The sequence below is a fragment of the Lissotriton helveticus genome (genome assembly GCF_964261635.1).
Source record: "Lissotriton helveticus chromosome 1_1 unlocalized genomic scaffold, aLisHel1.1 SUPER_1_unloc_37, whole genome shotgun sequence".
Taxonomy (NCBI): Eukaryota; Metazoa; Chordata; class Amphibia; order Caudata; family Salamandridae; genus Lissotriton; species Lissotriton helveticus.
Window position 1 is genome coordinate 1,084,014 of NW_027611678.1, and position 22,336 is coordinate 1,106,349.

At 48.8% G+C, this 22,336-nt stretch overlaps 1 protein-coding gene across 3 annotated transcripts in view; it reads right to left on the reverse strand.

Moving 5' to 3' along the window:
* The window catches only part of LOC144805972 (NACHT, LRR and PYD domains-containing protein 12-like), a 443,316-nt gene that overhangs the window by 261,367 nt on the left and 159,613 nt on the right, over positions 1 to 22,336 (reverse strand). For all 3 annotated transcript variants that reach the window (XM_078672434.1, XM_078672432.1, XM_078672433.1), the window contains exon 4: positions 2,760 to 4,548. In XM_078672434.1, the coding sequence (XP_078528560.1) occupies positions 2,760 to 4,548 (1,789 nt within the window). The remainder of the gene's footprint in view (positions 1 to 2,759; positions 4,549 to 22,336) is intronic.

The window sequence follows — 22,336 nt, forward strand, 5'->3', positions numbered from 1 at the left end:
AGTCTCTTGTCCTCTCCTGCTCAGCCTGTCTCTGTGATGTCATCCTTAGTTCTATCTGTGTATCTTGAAGTGTACTGTCCGTTACCTTGGAGGCTGAGCAGCAGGACAGCTGCTCCCGGTGGGGCATTTACCTTAACCATTACTGACACCTGGATTACTACCTTATCTAAATGCTGTACTTGATTATTTAATTACCAAGAATAAACATACATCCTGACACAGCAAATAAGAAGTCATCTTTCAATTATTGGATGTTACACCGTGACCAATGACCAACAGACCCCACTGGTCAGAAATCAGAGTTCACCAATGATCTAGAAACGGATGTATGACGTTACAAACCAGGCTATTACAACGCGGTTTTTACATCGCATACCATTACAACGCATAGCACTTTTGGGTGTTGGATAGTGAATAGTTTAATTTACTATTCCAACTCCAGTCCCCGTGAACACTAGGGAAGGTTATTGGATAGTAAATTAACCTATTCCCTATCCTAGAGCGCCCCCCAGCGCAATGCGTTGTAATAGTTTGCGCTGTAATGACCGCGTTGTAATGGTAGTGCGTTGTAAAAGTTTCGTTGTAAGTGATGTTTCCCTCTAGAAACCAACGGAGCCAAGCCCCCACCTTGGCATAGTCACATTTTCCCAGCACCCTGAGGCTGCTGCTGCTGTCGGGACATGTGATGGAATCCAACAACCCCCCCTCCACCCTGGATCTGTCCACGAAAGGACTGAGAGGAGAACTTTCTGAACACCCTGCTTATGAAAAAAGTATTTCTTCTTCTGCACACTCTGAAAAGGCTTCAATAACTTCTTCTACTGCATAGACCGCTGCACCATCGTGTTCAAATTGTCGCCAAAAAGCCGGGGACCATCAAAAGACAGTTCATGAATCAAGGCCTCTGAGCAGCCTCAAGACGCCAAGGCTTGGTCCACAGAGAACGCCAACCAGCCACCGCTGCCCCGGCATCCGAGGAGATGGCCCACAGCATATTAAAAGTTACATCAGACAGAAACTGCGCCAAGAACTCCATCTGCACCAAGATAGGAGTAGGATCACCCCGATCCTGAAGACAGTCAAACAACTTCTCAAAATCCTTGATAAGGACCTGGGAGGCATGGGCAGAGTAAGTGCTAGCCAGAATCCCAAACTGAGATGCAGCATAAGAATGCTTCAAGGCAGTCTCCACTTTCTGCTCAACTCGATCAGCAAGGGAAGCCTCCTTAGAAGACAAAGAAGAGGAAGAAGCCATCGAGGACAAAATTGAATTTACCTTAGGAACCTGAACATCAAACTCTGCCAAACGATACTTCTTGCCCAAAAAGCGAGAAACCCCTGCTTGTTGACCTCAAGCCATTCCTTAGGCAGAATATCCTTAATGACATCATGTATAGGCAAGTCATCCACCATTGAGGCTCCTCCTCCTCCTCCTCCTCCTCCTGCGCAGCTTGAACAGCAGAATTAGTCAAATCCTGCAAATCTGACCTAGAACAGGTCATCCTCACACAGGTCCTGCACATTATTCCTCTTAGAAAGAGATCTGGCAGGCACTGGGGCAGAATCCTCTTCCTCCACGGCTAAGGCAGAAAGCACCAGCACCAACGGGAACCAACAGAGAAAAAACAAAATGCCCATCAACTCCCCCTAAATACCACCTCCCAGCAATCAAGTCTCAAAATCCACGAGACTTGAATTGCCAAAAAGACAGCCCCGCTGCCTTCCCCAAAGCCATATACACACAAGATATGGCCGTTGGAAGCCCTCAGCACCGGAACGACCCGTCAACTGACCACAGCAAAAAGCTCCATGCCCCAGCAAAGCACAGGTGCAGGAGCGCGTCTGAAAAACAGAGCAGGTACGCGACCGACTGGAACACCGGTATGGCCAGTGTCTAAATCATAAATAATTACTAACAAATCTTTAAACAGAAAAACTCACTGCATCACAGTCCCGATACGGAAGGAGAAAAAAACAGCGCTCCTACAGCACGTCAGACAGAAAAATAAACAGGCATGGTGGAGGGAGGGGTTTATATGATAGATATAGAAAAATACTAGCATTTTTAGACTAACCTGTCGGGAGGCGGGATTGCCTCACTTGTGTAAGGACTGGGACGAGGAGCACATATGAGGGGATAATGAGCAATAGAGATCTTAACAGAGTGGAGACAACAGGCTGTGCTCCATTAAAGTTTCTTGAAGCTGATGAAAGAAGAACCGTGAATAATTCAGAGACTGCAGCAATATAGCGGTTGAAACGTGAGGAGAAACTGATACCTTTTTAAATCGAACAGTCCTTCAGAAACAATTGCAATATGGAGAAACTTTGATCTGCCCCATTATGTCCGACAAGAAAGGAAGCCGGAGGATCCTGTGAGTAAAGCTGTGAAGCATCAGACTTCTCAGTGCAAGCCCCCAATAAACAGACCTGTGCACTGCAGCCTTGGGATACCAACAAGTCTTTTCGTTTTTACTCAAAGGATTGAACGGCTTATACGGTTGTAGGGTGATTATGTGCTTGGTAGTAACTGCAGCAAATCTTCATGGGAGTGAACTTTTCTGAAAAGTTGGGACGTACACCAACCATTAGCCAATCAGAGGCTACAATTTTTAAATGACACATTAAAAAGCCAATTCAAATCATGGGAGGAGTCAGACTCCGCAAAACAGATGCAACAGATCACCTAACAGTGCACGCACTGTAGAGCAACACACCTAAACATAAAACATTTATTAGTAACATACAGAGGCACATACCTGAGAGTAGAGCAATTTATCAGCCCGGGCCTCATGATTTCCTGAACTTCTGGTCCGAAGTTTATGCCTGACATCTTGAGAGTCTGGTCTCCTTGGCAATGCTTTAAGCAAAATGAAATTGCTTTCAAATTGACTATACTATCATTGTACTCTGTTATTTCAATGTTCTGAATATTGTCCATGGCCCTGGAAGTGATCTCTTCATCTTGAGTCTCATGCAAGCAGTGGAAAACCTCCAGTAGTCTTTTCTTTTTTGGCTCTTGAAGCCACGCTACCAGGTCATCTCTGGCACTGGGAGATGTTTTACACACTCTGACTTTCCCCAAAAGGCTGCTGTTCTTTATTGGCTTGTGAAGCCATGGTACCAGGCCAGCTCTGGAGCTGGGAGATATTTTATACCCAAGGATTTTCTCCACATGGCGCACTTGGTCCTTGTTGAACAGGCCAAATAAGAATCGCACCGTTAGAATTAAATGGCCTCCTGTATCCTCACTATATTCCTTCAATATTTGCTTTAAATCTCTCTGAGGGTTTGGTGAGCCCTCATCCAAGTCAAGGATAAAGAACATGGCTGCAAAAAACTCCTGAAAGCTGAGGTGGATGAAGCTGTAGGCTGAGTAGACATAGATGTCTCGCTGGAAGATGGTGTGATTGAGAAACAGCGACTGGATGTCTGACACTTCGAGGCCGGACTGCGTAAGGTCCTCCTCATTGAAGAGGATTTTCTGCTCAAAGATGCCGTTGAGTGCCAGCGAGCAAAGCCTCTTCAGGCTCCTTCGCATGGTCTCTGTGGAAGCACCACTGTGGTCCCTCAACAAAGTGGACAAGAAGAACAAGTAGACTGATGTTATGGTCTTTGAAGAATTAGTAATGTCCTGGCCTCTGTCCAGCTGCTGCTTCATGACCGTGCACACAATCCAGCAGACGATGGGGAGGAAGCACATGGTATACAGGGTGTCATTGTCTTTCACTACGGCAAGGGCTTGGGATGCCTGTTCATCATTGCCAAAGAAACCACTGAAGTACGACTTCTTGTCCTCTTCTGTAAATCCCATTATCTCAGCGCAAAGATCAGCCTTCATGCACTGCTGGAGCCGTTCCAGAGCAGTCGGACGTGTGGTGATGATGATGGTGCACTTTGGCAGGATATTTCTTCTCAACAGGTTACTCAGAGTGACTTCCACAGGTTTCTTCTGCCGTGGATCCATGCAGAGCTGGTCCTTCTTCAAGTCGAGAGAGAACTTCAGCTCATCAAAGCCATCAAGGATGAACAGTATCCTACTGGGATCTGCCAGCAGCGCGCTCACTGGTACCGTCATGTCCGGGCAGCAGGCTCCAATCACATCTATGACGCTTCTGTGGCTTCTGACCTCGTTGATTTCTCTGCATCTGAGGTAGAACACGTACTCAAACAGTCCCTGGTAGATCTCGCCTAGAGCCCAGCCCAGCATGAGTTTTTGGGCTGTCATGGTCTTCCCGATGCCCGCTGGCCCCAGCAGGACCACAGTCCTGGGTCTGTGCTCGTACTTCACGGAATCGAAGAGAGTGTCTAAATTAAGGTAGAGCTTGGAATCGGCCAGGCCATCCATCATCGCTGTGTGCCTCCTTCCATGGGGCATGAACTTGGGCGGGGGCCTGGGCATGCACCTTTTCTTGATGTGATGCCTCTCGACAATCAGCAGCTTTGTGTTCCTTTTCTTCAGTGGGACCCTCTCACCCAGCCGGACGTTCCTTTCTTCTATCAGTCTGCACTGCTCTACAACATGCTCCACGTGTCTCCTCCTGAAATCTGAGAATCAGAACATGGTAAATATCTCGTGGACACAGATTCAAATTCATAAACATCAGCAAAGCAACTTGCAGAAGGCTATCTCAGTTTCTTTGTGTTTAGAAATTTACAGAGCGCAAACTTCTGCCCCAAAGGAGCGCCATGAAACCAATTGGTGAACGTGCACGTTATAAACATCTTTAACATAACATAACATAACAAGGAACTCCTGGTGCCAGGAAAGAGAACAGACAGAAAATAAAAAGGCAGAACCATCCTGGGTCAGCAACAATTCAATTTACAAGGGACTGTTCTACAAGTGATGCAGGTGTAGGGGGGCGCGCATTCCCAGCCTTTGGTGTCCAATGAGACGGAGCTCCAAGGCCGGCAACCATGAGGAGGCTCCTGGGAATCACGAGGAGGCTCCGGGGAATCACGAGGAGGCTCCGGGGAATCACGAGGAGGCTCCGGGGAATCACGAGGAGGCTCCGGGGAATCACGAGGAGGCTCCGGGGAATCACGAGGAGGCTCCGGGGAATCACGAGGAGGCTCCGGGGAATCACGAGGAGGCTCCGGGGAATCACGAGGAGGCTCCGGGGAATCACGAGGAGGCTTCCGGGGAATCACGAGGAGGCTTCCGGGGAATCACGAGGAGGCTTCCGGGGAATCACGAGGAGGCTTCCGGGGAATCACGAGGAGGCTTCCGGGAATCACGAGGAGGCTTCCGGGAAATCACAAGGAGGCTTCCGGGAAATCACAAGGAGGCTTCCGGGAAATCACAAGGAGGCTTCCGGGGAATCACGAGGAGGCTTCCGGGGAATCACGAGGAGGCTTCCGGGGAATCACGAGGAGGCTTCAGGGAATCACGAGGAGGCTTCCGGGAATCACGAGGAGGCTTCCGGGAATCACGAGGAGGCTTCCGGGAATCACGAGGAGGCTTCCGGGAATCACGAGGAGGCTTCTGGGAACATCAGCAGGTCAGGATGTGATGGGATCAGTAAACATGGACAGGAGCATCACTTGAGCTTCACTTGGAGAAAGGCAAGGCCCGGCCTGAGCCTTGAAAACACACTTCTTGGCCTCAAAAGACTGAGTATTTTAGGCGTGTGTCAGAAAAAACATCTGTGGAAGAACTTTTTTTGCTCTACAGGTGAGTTAGGAAAACTCTGAACCTCCTTGCAGAGGGAAATACTAGAGCCAAAGGGATAAATGAAAAGTAGCTTCCTAGAGATGTCAAACTCCAAATGTACTTATGTTTGATTGAATATTTGCAATCATTACACAATAAAGCATTGATATTAAAAAACAAAGCGCCAACACAGCTGGTTGTACTATAAACCGTTATGAAGACTTGTTTCTCATTCACTTAGCTTCCTTACTGCCAACAAGAGATTTTACGAAACTTGGGGCTTATTTACAAGCCCCTTGAGCCGTCGGCTCTTTTCCATGCTGAAAGTGATGCACTGGCGGCGCAAGGAGCTTTTAATAAGCCCCTTAGAGTTTAAAACTGAGTCCTAAGGATTTAGGCAACTAATCACTGCCTGATGACAAGTTCTTATGTGTCGTAAATGTAATAGATTTTTAAAGCATTCCTTTCTTTCAATCAGTGAGGCTGGACACATGCAGAGCACCTGTGTCAATGTTTCTTCAGCGTGGTCACAGAGTCTGGGCATGAGGTTTACCCCACCCCTTCCCTGTTTCCCACCTCAGACGGGGCCGCAAGAGGCAACAGGAGGCCGAAGTGACAGGACTTGAAACTGTGGGGCAGATTTACAAGAAAGTGACTCATCTCTAGAGATGAGTCAGTTTCCCTGTGCCAGCCTGCGATACCCTTGCGCTAGCATGGTTGCGCCATATTTACAATATGGCGCACTATGGCGCAAGGATTGATAGATGCGTCAGAAATTCTGACACATTTGTTGGGCCAAAAGTCACGCATTGGTGGAGTAGTGTTGCAAGCACGACTCAACTCCAGCAATGCATGTTGAGGCCTATTCTTAATGTACTGCATCGCTCCTTACGCCTGCTTGAAGCAGGTGTAAGGTTTTGATGCAGTTGCGTCCTAGAAGTGACGCAGTGAAGTCATGTAGATTTCACTGCGTCACTTTTCAAGGCTTTCCTGCGAGGGAACGCCCACCTGCATACATTGTACCTGACGCGGGTATAATGTGACCCAGGGTGTACAAAGTGACACATGTCCCTAGATGCGTCACGTAAATTTGTTGCATTTTTTACGCCACTGCTGCATCATAAAAGTGACTCAGTGGAGGCGCAAAAGTGTTGCAAGTAGCTTGTAAATCCGATCCTGAGTATTTAGGACCATCCGGTGTGTGATGGTTGCGTCAGTGCCTGCAGATCCCGGCAGCTCCACAGATCCTGTTTTATTCAGGAGTTTTTTAAAAACCTGTGAAATTACTGGGAAGATGTGCGTCACAGCTGGTTATTACAGTTCTTGTGTGGAGCTAAGCTTTACACAACATTTTAAGAAAGCTCCTCCCCCTGGTACATCTTGCTTTATGATCCAAACTCCAAGAAATCAATAACGTGGGCACACGACTTGTATGCACATCCCAGTGAATGGGCACTCCCTCTGGTTCGTCATATAAGACAGACTCCTTTTGGTTTACAAACTGGTTTAATTGTGTTTCATTTGAATTTCATGAATATAGATTCTTTTCATCACATTCATTTCGAGTTTTCATATGATTCAAATCAATAATGCTCCAATGCATTTCGGGCGGAACGCCCTTTCTCAAGGAGCTCTGAAAATTAGAACGACCATCATTTGCATCATAGTTCATCAAAAAAAATGACAAATCATACATTATATTCAATGTTTACATTGGAAATTAATCAGGGTCAGCATTTGAATGTAACCTAAAAATGAGACAGTGGTGGTGTTTTAATGTGCTCAGTGGCGTGCAGCTGGGTAAATGGATGTGCATAATTTACAAACCAAGAATGGGTGAAAGGGGTTCGTGGTCATGCCAACAGAAAAAGGGGGGGGAACAGATTACGGTTTAAAAAATGCTCACGTGATCTCGCAGTGTTCATAGAAGCTGCAAAACACAGTTTTGTCAAGGTTAGAGAGAAACGTCCGGGTAATCAGGAGCACAACACAGAGAAGCGTGCAAGTCGGGAATGGGCTTACCGAAATGTTTCGAGGCAGGTACAAAAAAGTCTCCATCGTGTACTGCAGGGCTCGGCTGGCGGAGTTGGCGCGTATGGTTATAACGCGCAAAGTCTGTATAAACATGAGTGAAGGACTAGTGTTCAACTGTTCCTCATAGATATAAACGACGGACTATTGGCCAAAGTATTCGGATCGGCCATCTTAAAACAGGGAAAAGGTGGAGAACAATCTTACAATGAGATGATGAACAAATAAATAAAAATAAAATAAAAAAACGGGGGTTGAAAGAACCGGGTGGAAACGAAGGTGAATAATGGATATGTTCAAGGGACTGGTGAAGGTGAAGTGTTGTGTGGAACGATGTACAATGATTACACAAAACACGTTGTAATAAAAATCCTGTGAACAGAAATGTGTACTGGCACAAGAGTATAGTGTCCTTGAGTACCACAATGGGTACTTATAGAAAGCAACTTAGTTCAATCCGGTCATTGAGACCGAATGGGCTCAATGATTGCAAGCGATAAATCCAGGCAGTTTTTTTGTAAAAGGTTTTTATTATTGTCTCTTCCTTCTTTTTTTTCGATCATTTCCAACACCATGAATTTCAGTTGTGCCACACTGTGGTTGTGTTCCATAAAGTGCATGGCCACGCTTGATTTTAATTGTTTGGTCCTAATGTTTGACTTATGTTCGTTCAGGCGAATTTTATTTTTTCTCTCCGTTTTTCCTATGTAAATTTTCCCGCAAGGGCATTTAAGTAGGTAGATTAGTCGCATGTGGCGTTGACTTTGACTTTGATTTCTGTGCCCTTCATTGGATGGTTTATTATATTGCCTGTGATGATATTGTTACAACTGTTGCAGTTGAAGCAAGGTCTGGTACCTTTGTAGATAGTTTGTTCAGGGGTGTTTCTTGATAAAATCTCTCTCATATTGTTGGCTCTGGTATATGCAAAGATTGGAGGATTTTTGAAAAGATCTTTGAAGTCCGGTTCAGATGATAGGATTCTCCAATGTCCCAGTATGATTTTTTTATACCTTCCACTGAGTGTGGAGTATCTGGATACTACCACCATTCTTGTTTCTTCGCTTTTTTTTGGCTTTGTAAGTGCGTTTTCACGTGTAACCAGAGAGACTTTACTCATGGCTTCGTTGGTTATTTCAGGTGGATAACCTCTCTCAATAAATCTTGAGTTCATTTCATTTAGTCGTTTGATGCAAACTTCTGGGTTTGAAACAATGCGTTTCACTCGCAACATTTGGCTGAAGGGCAAGTGACGTTTGAGAGAATTCTGGTGGAAACTTGAAAAATGCAGCGTGTTGTTACGGTCTGTTGTTTTTCTAAAAAGATCTGTTTCCAGACCTGTGATGGACCTTGTGATGGAAACATCCAAAAAGTCGATAGTGTGTTCATTAAGATTCCACGTGAGTTGGATTCGGTGGTCTTTGGTGTTGAGTATGTTCAATTCATTCTCCAACTTGTTCTTTGTACCATTCCAGATGAAAAATAGATCATCAATGTACCGTACGTACATGAGCAAGTTGTTTGTCCATTCAGGGTTGTCATAGATGTGAGTTTGTTCGAAATCAGCCATGTATATGTTGGCGTACGTCGGTGCGGCGCAATTGCCCATGGACATACCCGACAATGAATATGCTACTTACCAGTATGCATCTGTTCTTGGCATGTAGGGCTGCTAACATGCATATCTAGTGCATAGATCGCCGCCTAGTGTTGGGTCCGGATGATTGCACATTGTTGTCCTGGAAGAGTCTTCGAAGTATCACGAGATAGGTGGCTCCTCCCCTGGACTACAGTGCGCATGGGCATCGGCTCCATCCCCAGATTGTTTTTAGCCATTGTGGCAGAGATGGAGTGAAATAGTGTAAAGGATGTCCATGCTAATGATGAATGCAAGATAGTATCTGCAGCCGCTACGGTCACCGGGGAGGAGGGAGGGCGATATGAATGTTAGCAGCCCTACATGCCAAGAACAGATGCATACTGGTAAGTAGCATATTCAGTTCGAGGCATGTGGGCTGCTAAATTCATATCTAGTGCATAGAATACATAGCAGTCCCTCCATTAAGGGCGGTTGCCCGTGCCAGCTGCAGAAGCTTGAAAAAGTGTCTTGAGAACAGCCTGCCCTACAGCTGCTTGCTGCTTGGAATGCACGTCCACACAGTAATGTTTGGGAAATGTGTGCGGTGTGGACCATGTGGCTGCTCTGCAAATGTCCTCTAAAGGAATGTTCCCCAGGAAAGCCATGGACGCCCCCAATTTGCGTGTGGAGTGCGCCCTTGGGGGTATTGTTAAAGTGCGCTTAGCTTTTTGATAACAGATTTGGATGCACTTAACAATCCATCTGGCTATTCCCGCTTTGGAAATGGGGTTGCCTTTGTGCTGTGCTGAGAAGGCAATAAAAAGTTGTTGTGTTTTTCCGAAGTGTTGTGTTCTGTCAATGTAGTACATCAACGCCCTCCTAACGTCCAGTGTATGGAGCATTCGCTCAGCTACCGCTTGTGGGTTTTGGAAGAATGCGGGTAGGTCAATAGTTTGGTTAATATGAAACTGTGACACCACCTTAGGAAGGAATTTGGGGTTAGTGCGCAGCACCACCCTGTTTGAATGTATCTGGATGAATGGCTCTTGGATTGTGAGCGCTTGCAGCTCACTAACTCGCCTGAGCGATGTAATAGCAATGAGGAAAGCCACTTTCCATGTTAGAAATTGAATTTCGCAGGAGTGCAGTGGCTCGAAGGGTGGACCCATCAGCCTAGTGAGGACCACATTGAATGAATGACTCGCTTCAGTCCCTCCGGGAAGGCTTTAGTGGCGGTGTAGGAAGGTGGCTACCTGACTATGGTTACCCCAGATTTTTTGCCTGTGTTTAGCTGGTTTTTTGACTTAGTTGACCTGGTTCCCTGCTAATCAGGGCCCCAGGCCATCTGCTCTCTCTGTAAAATGGATTCCATGTACCCTAGGTACATACCAATTGGAAATGGACTCCTTGTCAGCCCCTGTAGAATGCACTATAGGTGCACAGGGCACAGGAGCCACTAAGGCCTACCAGGGGCTGCAGCATATCTTTTGCCACCCCTGGCTGGTTCTTAAATTGACACAACTGGCTGATCACTCAGCTGGGGTAAGGTGGTGTACACACCCCTTGCTTAGATATAGTATACCTATGTCTAAACCTATATCTGGACACATGTAAACCTGTGAGCCACTCCTATAGACAGGCCTCACCAATCCTGGAGGCTGGGTGCATGGTTTTTATGTGAGATGGAGCTCTAGCGTGAGCTGAGCCTGTCTGCAGCCGTCGGGAACAAATCCCTAAGCTGTTTCAGGATAATGCCATACCATATACTATTAAGTGCCTTATAATCCTCGCGGTTATTTAGCAACTTTGGTTTGGCTTTATCAAAACATGTCGTGTAAGGTGTCATACGCTTTGGAATACCATCCCCTCGCCAGTTCTGGCGACGGGGATGGCATTCCACCCCTCTAGAGGGGTAAGACATGTTACTTCACTTTAATGCGGTTGATTTCTCCAAAGGCCTTAAGATCCACAAAATGGATGCCTCTGCCACAGACAAATGTCTGGACCCCTGGAGCTGACCGAAACCCAGTCAAGGGGGTCCTGGACAAAGGGTTTCCTGTCACAGGAGGGTGTCACCGCCCTCCAGACAGGAGATAGTGTATTGTAGCAGGGAGGTTTGAAAGAAACCAGACACTGCCTGGGGCGCACAAGGCTGCCCCTTGCATAATCCGGCCAAACCGGTTCTGGGGCACTCCAGCCCTCGTGCCAGGGCGGCCTGGATCAAAGGAAGGGGGTGTATCCACCCACTTCCTGGGTCCCACCCATAGGAGGGGACCTAGCAGGTAATCACGCCCACCAGATTCGAATAAGAGTGGGAGCAGTGCCAATGCACATCAGATTTCCTGGAAGAAACATTTGAAACGATATTCTGGACCCTTCGCCCCCCATCTCAACGTGGGAGCCCGAAGAATCTCCCTTGTGGTCAAGGAGTGACCACCCTGCAGCAGCAGGCACCATCCAGCCCTCGACGTCTACTTGGTTGCAGTTCCCGCCGGAACTCGAGCGACTGAGATCGACGAGATCAAGCCTGCCCAGCTTCTAACAGCCCGATCCACAGTCCCTGCAAAGCTGAGACCCGTGGAGGCGACCGGAAGCGTGGGGCACGCCATCTTGAAGTGACCACGAGACGCTGACCGTGCAGCCCACGAGTGACCCTCGAAGCTGTACACCGGGGTTTGAGAAGCCCCCACCCTGAGCTACTCCTGAGCCGAAGTTCAGCCCTCCACACTCGACGAGTGCTGCGTGGGGCCCTTTGGCACGATTTGGCTCAACGCGTTGGCCCGGTCACTTGCCAGCTGGCTTGTGGTCCCTGTGCCGACGAACTACAAAAGAAGACTCGTGATTCTGGTTGCTCCAGATCCACACCAGCTCCCCTGAAAGGGAGCCCCGACTCTGACCTTCCTGGTCCGAGTGAGACGCCATCTTCCAATCCCGCGTGGATTGCTCTTACCAAGGCTTGTTTGCTCCAAACCGGAAGCCGACTGCACCGACGGTGAGAGCCTGCGTGGGACAGATCGTGACCTGCTCCTGGACGTCGCAGATGCCCCAGAGCCCACGTGACAGCGAAGAGAAGCGCCTCGACGACCACCTGATTGCGCCCGACATTGCCTGGTTCCGTCCTGGTTCCACCCTGGTCACTGCTGAGTGACCCAGACTCTGTCCCCTCTGCTTTCAGGTACTCTACAACTTGAGTCCACCCTTGGACTCCACCGGACACTTCGTCTTCACCCTGCCTGCAGCCCTTTCAGCTTCAAGCACCAAGAGCCTGCGTGTCAAAACCCGACGCCACTTCGACCCTGTGCACCCACTTCCTGTGGGTGAGGTAACTTTGCTCCGCCGGTGTTCCCACACTGGTGCACACCTCTAGGGTCTGTGTGTTAAGTTTTGTTCCTCTAGGTTCAGCGGAAGTGTCCTTAAACTTTAACTATTTGACTTTTACGCACCATTGGTTAACATTGGTGCATGCGTGCGCTTTCCGCACATCTCCCGAATCCCGAGGGCCATTCCCGACTTCAGCATTGCTTGTCCTGACTGCTCCCAGCGATTCCCTAGGCCCTAGGCCTAACCACTGTTCGAGTGGCCTCTCTTATACCACTTGTTTAGTATATGGTTTGAGTGGCCCCCTGCCCTCATCCATAATTGTGCAACTTTGTATGTTTAAACAGTGCTTTTGATTTAACGCTTGTGCCCCTTTTATTCATAAAGAATACTGGGGATTGTTTTTAGTAATAAACACATATATTTTTATAATATATACTTGTGTGGTGTCCTTTCATTTGGTACTACAGGATTGTATGTGGTAAAACAGCTCGCTTAACACGACCTCTTAAGTTAAGCCTTTAGGCTGCTTAGTCCATGCTACCACTAGGATAGCTTGTCTAATAAGGTTGACTTACAACCAGACACCATAAGGGGATTGTTTGGTCAGGTAGTAGGTGGTTCCAGAATTGGAAACATCCCCTACCAGGCCAACTTCTCACATTGGTGAGCAGCGGTGCGGATTTGAGCTTGCTGTTGTTTTACCATTGCAATCTTTATATCAAATTGAAAGATCACATCAAGTACCTCTAGGTACATATAAAATCAAAAGCTTAGCATATTAAGTTCTACTGAACTTAGTAGTTGTAGGTTGAAGGGAGTAGCACACCCCTGACTACAACTCACTAGCAAGGTCCAGTAGGAAAACACTTAGTGTAGGTAAGTGCACCACTTACACCTCACTAGTAACCATGTCTGACACAGGAAAGGCCTCAGGGTCTAGTCCTGTGACAGTTGACCCTACCAAGGCAACTTTTGGATATGACAAACTAACCCGCAGAGACTTGATTGTCTTGTGCAAAGCAAGAGGGTTAAAAAGGGGCAGAAGCCCCACCTGCCTAATCCTGGTAGAACTCCTAGAACAGGATGACTTAGAGAAGGCAAAAGCAGCTTCCCTAGATACAGGAACTGGAGGGAACCCCCCTGCAGTTGATCCCCCTGAAGAGGAGGATGATGATGACTTGGATGAGGACTCAGAAGTTGAGGACTTAGAAGTACAGGATCAGGGTAGCCAGGTTCCAGTTGGTAGGCTTAGCCAGGCCAACTTGGACCTACTGGGGAATGGAGAGGGCCAGCACCTCCCCAGAACCCAACATGTGATTCTCCCAGGCAACAGAAGAGTGAGATCTCCCTCAGGGGACTCTCATCTTTCTAGTGCCTCCAGAGAATCAGAGAGAGGCATGAGTGCTTCTCAGAAAGCTGAGCATAGGGCTAGAATGAGGGCTGTCAGACTCCAGATAGAGAGAGAGGAGGTAGCCCTGAGTCAAGCTAAGCTTACCTTAGCTCAAGCTAAACTTGCCTTGGCAAGAGAGCAGAAATTGTGTGGCTTAGATGCCACTGGTGGCAGCAATATTCCTAAAGAGAAACCCAGGTCCTATGATAGTAGAAACCTGACAAAGATTGTGCCCCCCTACAAGGAAGGGGATGACATCCACAAGTGGATAACTGCTCTTGAGAGAGCCTGCATGGTACAGCAGGTTCCTGAGGAACAGTGGGCAGCAATCTTATGGTACTCCTTTTCAGAGAAAGGGAGAGATAAGCTCCTCACTGTTAGACATGAGGATGCAAACAATTACAAAGTCCTGAAGAGTGTTCTGATAGATGGGTTTGGCTTAACCACTGAACAGTACAGGTTGAAGTTCAGAGATACCCAGAAGACACAGACTCAGGACTGGACTGATTTTGTAGATTGTGCTACTAAGGCTCTGGAGGGTTGGCTACATGGCAGCAAAGTACATGACTTTACAGGATTGTATAATTTGATTATGAGGGAGCAGATCCTAAGTAATTGTCAGAACCAGCTCTTACACCAGCACCTGGTAGACTCTGATCTGACCTCTCCCCAAGAATTGGGAAAGAAGGCAGACAAATGGGTCAGAACCAGGATTAGGCCTAAGAATCAGGACAGTAACCAGAAGAAGGAGTCTACCAAACCTCAAGATAAGGGTGGGGATAAAAGTAAAGAAAAGACTTCCCCAGGGCCCCAAAACTCCAAGGATGGGGGTGGGTCCCAAGACACTTCTTCAACTGAGAAAAAACCCTATTGTTATCCCTGTAAACAGGTGGGGCATTACAAAACAGACAGCTGTTGTCCCAAGAATAACAATAAAGAAAATATACCTCCAAAGCCAGCTTCAACACCTCCTGTTACTGTCAGCAGTAATCCCCCAGGAAGTGGAAGCACACCCAGGAATCTGGGTGGGTTTACTTTTGGAAATCAGGTGGACCCTGGCCTATCCAGGTCCCCATCACCCAATGATCTTGTTTATGAGGCTGGCATGGGGTTTGCCAACTTCTCTGCTTGCCCAAATACTTTGAGCAAGTATAGACAAGAACCCATCATCAATGGTTTAAGAGTTGAAGCTTTTAGAGACACAGGGGCTAGCATCACCATGGTGGCTGATGGCATAGTCCCCTCTAAGCAACTTTTACCTGGTGCCACATACCAGGTAATGAACATTGATGGCATCCAAACAAATCATCCCATGGCAGTAGTAAGTCTCAGCTGGGGAGGTGTCACTGGCCCAAAGAGAGTGGCAGTGTCCCCAAACTTGCCTGTAGACTGTCTACTGGGTAATGATTTAGAAATCTCAGCCTGGGCTGGGGTTGAACAGGAAATCCATTCTAGAATGGTAAATTCCAATGGAAAGGTTAGTGGGGCTGTAATGGCTACAGCCCCAATTCAAGATGTCCTTCCTGAAAAGGTTGGTAGGGCGGAGATACTCCCTGCCCCATCTTTAGCAAAAGCTCTTCCTGAACAGAATAGCAAAGCTGTTATGATAACAGCAGAAACCCAAACTGAGTCTCCTCCTGAAAAGGTTGGTGGGGCTGTGATGGCCACAGCCCAAACTCAAACTGACATGTGTGTTGTGAAACCTGAAATGATGGATAACTCCACACAAACTGAGAGCATGGAGGAGGAAGAGAAATCTCCCCCTCACCAGACTTTAGGACAGGATCAGCCTCCTCAGGGAACTGATCTTACCCCTGATGAAGGAGCTGCCCCAGAGGTGGTTGGGCCTAGCCTGACAGAACCTCTGACGTCAGTGGACCCTTCTCAGGTGGGACCCAGTCTGGAGCAGGTAACCTGCCCCTCTCTACCTTGCCTTAGCCAGCCCAGGGCTGCAGAGGACAAGAAGGACAGTGAGACCCAGAGGGCCCCCTGTCAAATACAGCACCCCCATCAAAAGATTAGGTGCACCAAAACTAGTAGCCCTAGTAAGGTGAAAACTTTAAAAACTCCTGAGGGAGCCCCCTTAAAAGTAGTTAGGGACCTCCCACAGATGGATTCTGTTGGGCACAGCCAAACCTGGGACCCAAGGGGCCCAAACCTGAACTGTCCCTCCAGCAAGCCAAACAGAGGGACCCAGCCTCCAGCTTTAGGTAGCCAGAGGCTGACCCTGAGAGCACAGTGCAACTCAGTTAAAGAAAGAAAGGCACACCTGGTGGAAGATAATTGGAGGAAGCCAAGCCCTAACTTAGTAGAGCCTAACTTCAATGCTCCATATCCAAACCAGCCTTTAACTTTGCATAAACACACCCAAGGTAGTGATTCCCTATGGTGGAGACCCTCTAATACCCAAAGGGTGAGGGACTGCTTAGTGGACCATGAGACAGGGGGTACCCATGCTAGTGCAGGTACTTCCTTATATGGCCACTCAGGCAATATAGGCTTACCTGGCCAAGGATAGCCTTATCTCCTTTCGTTTGGGGGGGGGTTATGTAGGAAGGTGGCTACCTGACTATGGTTACCCCAGATTTTTTGCCTGTGTTTAGCTGGTTTTTTGACTTAGTTGACCTGGTTCCCTGCTAATCAGGGCCCCAGGCCATCTGCTCTCTCTGTAAAATGGATTCCATGTACCCTAGGTACATACCAATTGGAAATGGACTCCTTGTCAGCCCCTGTAGAATGCACTATATGTGCACAGGGCACAGGAGCCACTAAGGCCTACCAGGGGCTGCAGCATATCTTTTGCCACCCCTGGCTGGTTCTTAAATTGACACAACTGGCTGATCACTCAGCTGGGGTAAGGTGGTGTACACACCCCTTGCTTAGATATAGTATACCTATGTCTAAACCTATATCTGGACACATGTAAACCTGTGAGCCACTCCTATAGACAGGCCTCACCAATCCTGGAGGCTGGGTGCATGGTTTTTATGTGAGATGGAGCTCTAGCGTGAGCTGAGCCTGTCTGCAGCCGTCGGGAACAAATCCCTAAGCTGTTTCAGGATAATGCCATACCATATACTATTAAGTGCCTTATAATCCTCGCGGTTATTTAGCAACTCTGGTTTGGCTTTATCAAAACATGTCGTGTAAGGTGTCATACGCTTTGGAATACCATCCCCTCGCCAGTTCTGGCGACGGGGATGGCATTCCACCCCTCTAGAGGGGTAAGACATGTTACTTCACTTTAATGCGGTTGATTTCTCCAAAGGCCTTAAGATCCACAAAATGGATGCCTCTGCCACAGACAAATGTCTGGACCCCTGGAGCTGACCGAAACCCAGTCAAGGGGGTCCTGGACAAAGGGTTTCCTGTCACAGGAGGGTGTCACCGCCCTCCAGACAGGAGATAGTGTATTGTAGCAGGGAGGTTTGAAAGAAACCAGACACTGCCTGGGGCGCACAAGGCTGCCCCTTGCATAATCCGGCCAAACCGGTTCTGGGGCACTCCAGCCCTCGTGCCAGGGCGGCCTGGATCAAAGGAAGGGGGTGTATCCACCCACTTCCTGGGTCCCACCCATAGGAGGGGACCTAGCAGGTAATCACGCCCACCAGATTCGAATAAGAGTGGGAGCAGTGCCAATGCACATCAGATTTCCTGGAAGAAACATTTGAAACGATATTCTGGACCCTTCGCCCCTCATCTCAACGTGGGAGCCCGAAGAATCTCCCTTGTGGTCAAGGAGTGACCACCCTGCAGCAGCAGGCACCATCCAGCCCTCGACGTCTACTTGGTTGCAGTTCCCGCCGGAACTCGAGCGACTGAGATCGACGAGATCAAGCCTGCCCAGCTTCTAACAGCCCGATCCACAGTCCCTGCAAAGCTGAGACCCGTGGAGGCGACCGGAAGCGTGGGGCACGCCATCTTGAAGTGACCACGAGACGCTGACCGTGCAGCCCACGAGTGACCCTCGAAGCTGTACACCGGGGTTTGAGAAGCCCCCACCCTGAGCTACTCCTGAGCCGAAGTTCAGCCCTCCACACTCGACGAGTGCTGCGTGGGGCCCTTTGGCACGATTTGGCTCAACGCGTTGGCCCGGTCACTTGCCAGCTGGCTTGTGGTCCCTGTGCCGACGAACTACAAAAGAAGACTCGTGATTCTGGTTGCTCCAGATCCACACCAGCTCCCCTGAAAGGGAGCCCCGACTCTGACCTTCCTGGTCCGAGTGAGACGCCATCTTCCAATCCCGCGTGGATTGCTCTTACCAAGGCTTGTTTGCTCCAAACCGGAAGCCGACTGCACCGACGGTGAGAGCCTGCGTGGGACAGATCGTGACCTGCTCCTGGACGTCGCAGATGCCCCAGAGCCCACGTGACAGCGAAGAGAAGCGCCTCGACGACCACCTGATTGCGCCCGACATTGCCTGGTTCCGTCCTGGTTCCACCCTGGTCACTGCTGAGTGACCCAGACTCTGTCCCCTCTGCTTTCAGGTACTCTACAACTTGAGTCCACCCTTGGACTCCACCGGACACTTCGTCTTCACCCTGCCTGCAGCCCTTTCAGCTTCAAGCACCAAGAGCCTGCGTGTCAAAACCCGACGCCACTTCGACCCTGTGCACCCACTTCCTGTGGGTGAGGTAACTTTGCTCCGCCGGTGTTCCCACACTGGTGCACACCTCTAGGGTCTGTGTGTTAAGTTTTGTTCCTCTAGGTTCAGCGGAAGTGTCCTTAAACTTTAACTATTTGACTTTTACGCACCATTGGTTAACATTGGTGCATGCGTGCGCTTTCCGCACATCTCCCGAATCCCGAGGGCCATTCCCGACTTCAGCATTGCTTGTCCTGACTGCTCCCAGCGATTCCCTAGGCCCTAGGCCTAACCACTGTTCGAGTGGCCTCTCTTATACCACTTGTTTAGTATATGGTTTGAGTGGCCCCCTGCCCTCATCCATAATTGTGCAACTTTGTATGTTTAAACAGTGCTTTTGATTTAACGCTTGTGCCCCTTTTATTCATAAAGAATACTGGGGATTGTTTTTAGTAATAAACACATATATTTTTATAATATATACTTGTGTGGTGTCCTTTCATTTGGTACTACAGGATTGTATGTGGTAAAACAGCTCGCTTAACACGACCTCTTAAGTTAAGCCTTTAGGCTGCTTAGTCCATGCTACCACTAGGATAGCTTGTCTAATAAGGTTGACTTACAACCAGACACCATAAGGGGATTGTTTGGTCAGGTAGTAGGTGGTTCCAGAATTGGAAACATCCCCTACCAGGCCAACTTCTCACAGGCGGGCACCCTGAAAACAGAGAGGTGCTGCCTATTTTGGAGATAAGCCGCTATGGCGGATAAATGTATCCGAATGGAAGCGTACGCCAGATTGCATTTGTAAAGATGTAACAAATAGCAGATGATGTTAGGGATGGATGCATCCAGCGGGTTGATATTGTTGTCAGTCGGTAGATGACAAACCGCTTCCATTTCGCCGCATAGCAAGCTCTGGTCGTGGGCTTTCTTGCTTCCCGAATGATGTCCATGCATTCGGGAGGCAGGTTGAGGTAGCCAAATTCTAAGACCTCAGGAGCCAGATCGCCAGATTGAGCTGTTGCGGATCTGGATGCTGAATGTCGCCATGGTTCTGCGTCAAAAGCCTGGATGTGAGATGCAGCCTTTGATGCGGTACCACGGAAAGTTCTAGAAACGTGGTGTACCATGGTTGGCGTGCCCATGTTGGAGCAACCAGGATGGGAGTCATCGAGTGTTGCTTTAGCTTTCTTGCCACCAGCGGAATGAGAGGCGCTGGGGGAAAAGCGTACGCAAATTTGCCTGATCAGTTCATCCATATCGCATTCCCTTGCGATTCCGGGTGAGGGAACCTGGCGGCAAAGCTTTGGCATTTTGCGTTTTCCCTTGTGGCAAACAGGTCTATCTCTGGATGACCCCACTGCTGGAAGTACGGGTGGAGTACTGATGGATGTATCTCCCACTCGTGCATTTGATGGCTGTACCTGCTGAGCAGATCCGCCATCTGATTGTCCTTGCCCGGGAGGTGTTCTGCCATGAGGAAGATGTTCCTCTGAATGGCCCACTTCCACATGCTCTGAGCCAGATGAGACAGCTGTGGCGAGTGAGTACCTCCCTGCTTTTGGATGTAGTACATGGCTGTCATGTTGTCCGTCCGGATCAACACGACCTTGTTGCACAAATGTACTTTGAAGGACTTGAGCGCCATGAAGATTGCCATCAATTCCAGGTAGTTGATGTGCAATCGTTGTTGCCGGGTTGACCACAGTCCCTGCACCGTGTAGTGGAGCACATGAGCTCCCCATCCCTGGAGAGATGCGTCCGTTGTTAGGACAATCTGTGGCACAGGCTCTTGGAACGGTCGTCCCTTGCAAAGGTTGTGTGGATTCCACCAATGCAGAGAGTTGTATGCTCGACTGGTCACCAACACTAGGTCTGTCAGTTGTCCCTGAGCCTGTGTCCATTGATTTGCCAAGCATTCTTGGAGGGGGCGCATGTGCAACCTTGCGTGCGGGACTATGAAGATGCAGGAGGCCATCATGCCTATCAACTGCATGAACACTCTCGCTGGCAGGGAGTGTTGCGGTCTGAACCTTTGGATCAGCGACTGAATGCTGTTGATTCTGACTGTGTTCGGCTGAGTCATAGCAGTAAGGGTGTTTATCGTCGCGCCCAGATACTGCCGCACATGGGCTGGTTGAAGGTGCGACTTTGGGTAATTGAGCGAGAAGCCCAGACTGTGAAGGAGTTGAATAGTGTGGGACATGTGTGAGGCGCACTGTCTTTCCGACTGCTTGAATGAGCCTGTCGTCGAGGTACGGGTAGACATGTATGTTCTGTCTCCTGAGGTGCGCCGCCACCACCGCCAGACACTTCGTAAACACTCTGGGGGCAGTAGTCACTCCGAAGGGTAGCACTTTGAACTGATAGTGCTTGTTGTGAATGGTGAACCGGAGGTATTTTCTGTGGGACGGGTGGAGTGGGATGTGGAAGTAAGCATCCTTGAGGTCTAAGGTTGCCAGGAAGTCCCCTTGGTTTAGAAGGGGAAGGATCTGTTGCAGTGTCAGCATGTGAAAGTGTTCCGACAGTATATACAGGTTGAGAGGGCGTAGATCCAGAATGGGTCTGAGGGATCCGTCCTTCTTTGGAATGAGGAAGTACAGAGAATAGACCCCTGTTCCTTCCTCCTCTACGGGCACGAGTTCGATTGCTCCTTTTTGCAGCATTACTAACACTTCCTGCTGCAATAAGTGCAAGTGCTCTGCCGACATAGGACGTTGTCTTGGGGGAATGTTGGGAGGAGTGGATGTTAACTCCAAACAATAACCGTACTGTATTAGTTTTCTCACCCACCTGTCCGTGGTGATGGACGACCAGACTGGCAGGAACTGCTGGAGTCTTCCCCCGACAGGTGTTGGATGGTCGGGGGGTAGTGACAGGGAGTCACTGTTTGTTTGCGGCAGAGGAACGGGAGTTGTTGTTCCCTCTGCCCCTGCCTTTGACACTGTTACCTCGGTAACCCCCTTTACCTTGCTTGGGGTACGAGGATTGTGCACCACCTTTTGTGAATTGTGTTTGTTGTCCCATGCGTCCTCTGGTAACACTACGCGCTCCTGAGCGACGAAAAGTGTTGCTCCTGAACTGTTGTGATTGAAGTGCCCCCATGGACTTAGCAGTCTCATTGTCTTTCTTAATCTTTTCAAGTGTGGTGTCTACATCTGGGCCAAACAGTCTGTCAGGATTGGCGGGCTGGTTGAGGATCGTAGTTTGGATGTCAGGCTTAAATCCAGATATACGAAGCCAGGCTTGGCGCCTCAGCATGACGCTAGTGTTAATGCCTCTAGCCGCTGTGTCCGCTACATCAAGTGCGCACTTTATTGCAGCATTTGATATAAGTTTTCCCTCTTGTATGAGCATTTCGCCTGCTTCTTTATACTCATCAGGTAGATGTTGAAGGAGCTGTTCTAGGGTGTCGTAAAGCGCCCTATCGTAACGCGCTAATAGTGCTTGTGTGTTTGCGATACGCCATACATTAGCAGCCTGCGCAGCCACCCTTTTGCCAGATGCCTCAAGCACTTCCGACTCCTTGTCCGGGGGAGGAGCTTCACCAGTTGTTTGGGAGTTGGCCCTCTTGCGGGCCTTTGCGACCACCAACGAATCCAGAGGCAACTGTCCCCGAATATAGGCAGGGTCCCCAGGTGCTGGCCTGTATTTTTTCTCTATACGTGGGTTTACCACTCTTGCCCTTGTAGGTTCTTTAAAGATCTCTGGCGCATGTTTGAGGACACCTTTCAACATAGGAAGTGTTTTGACTGTTCTTTCGGAGACAGA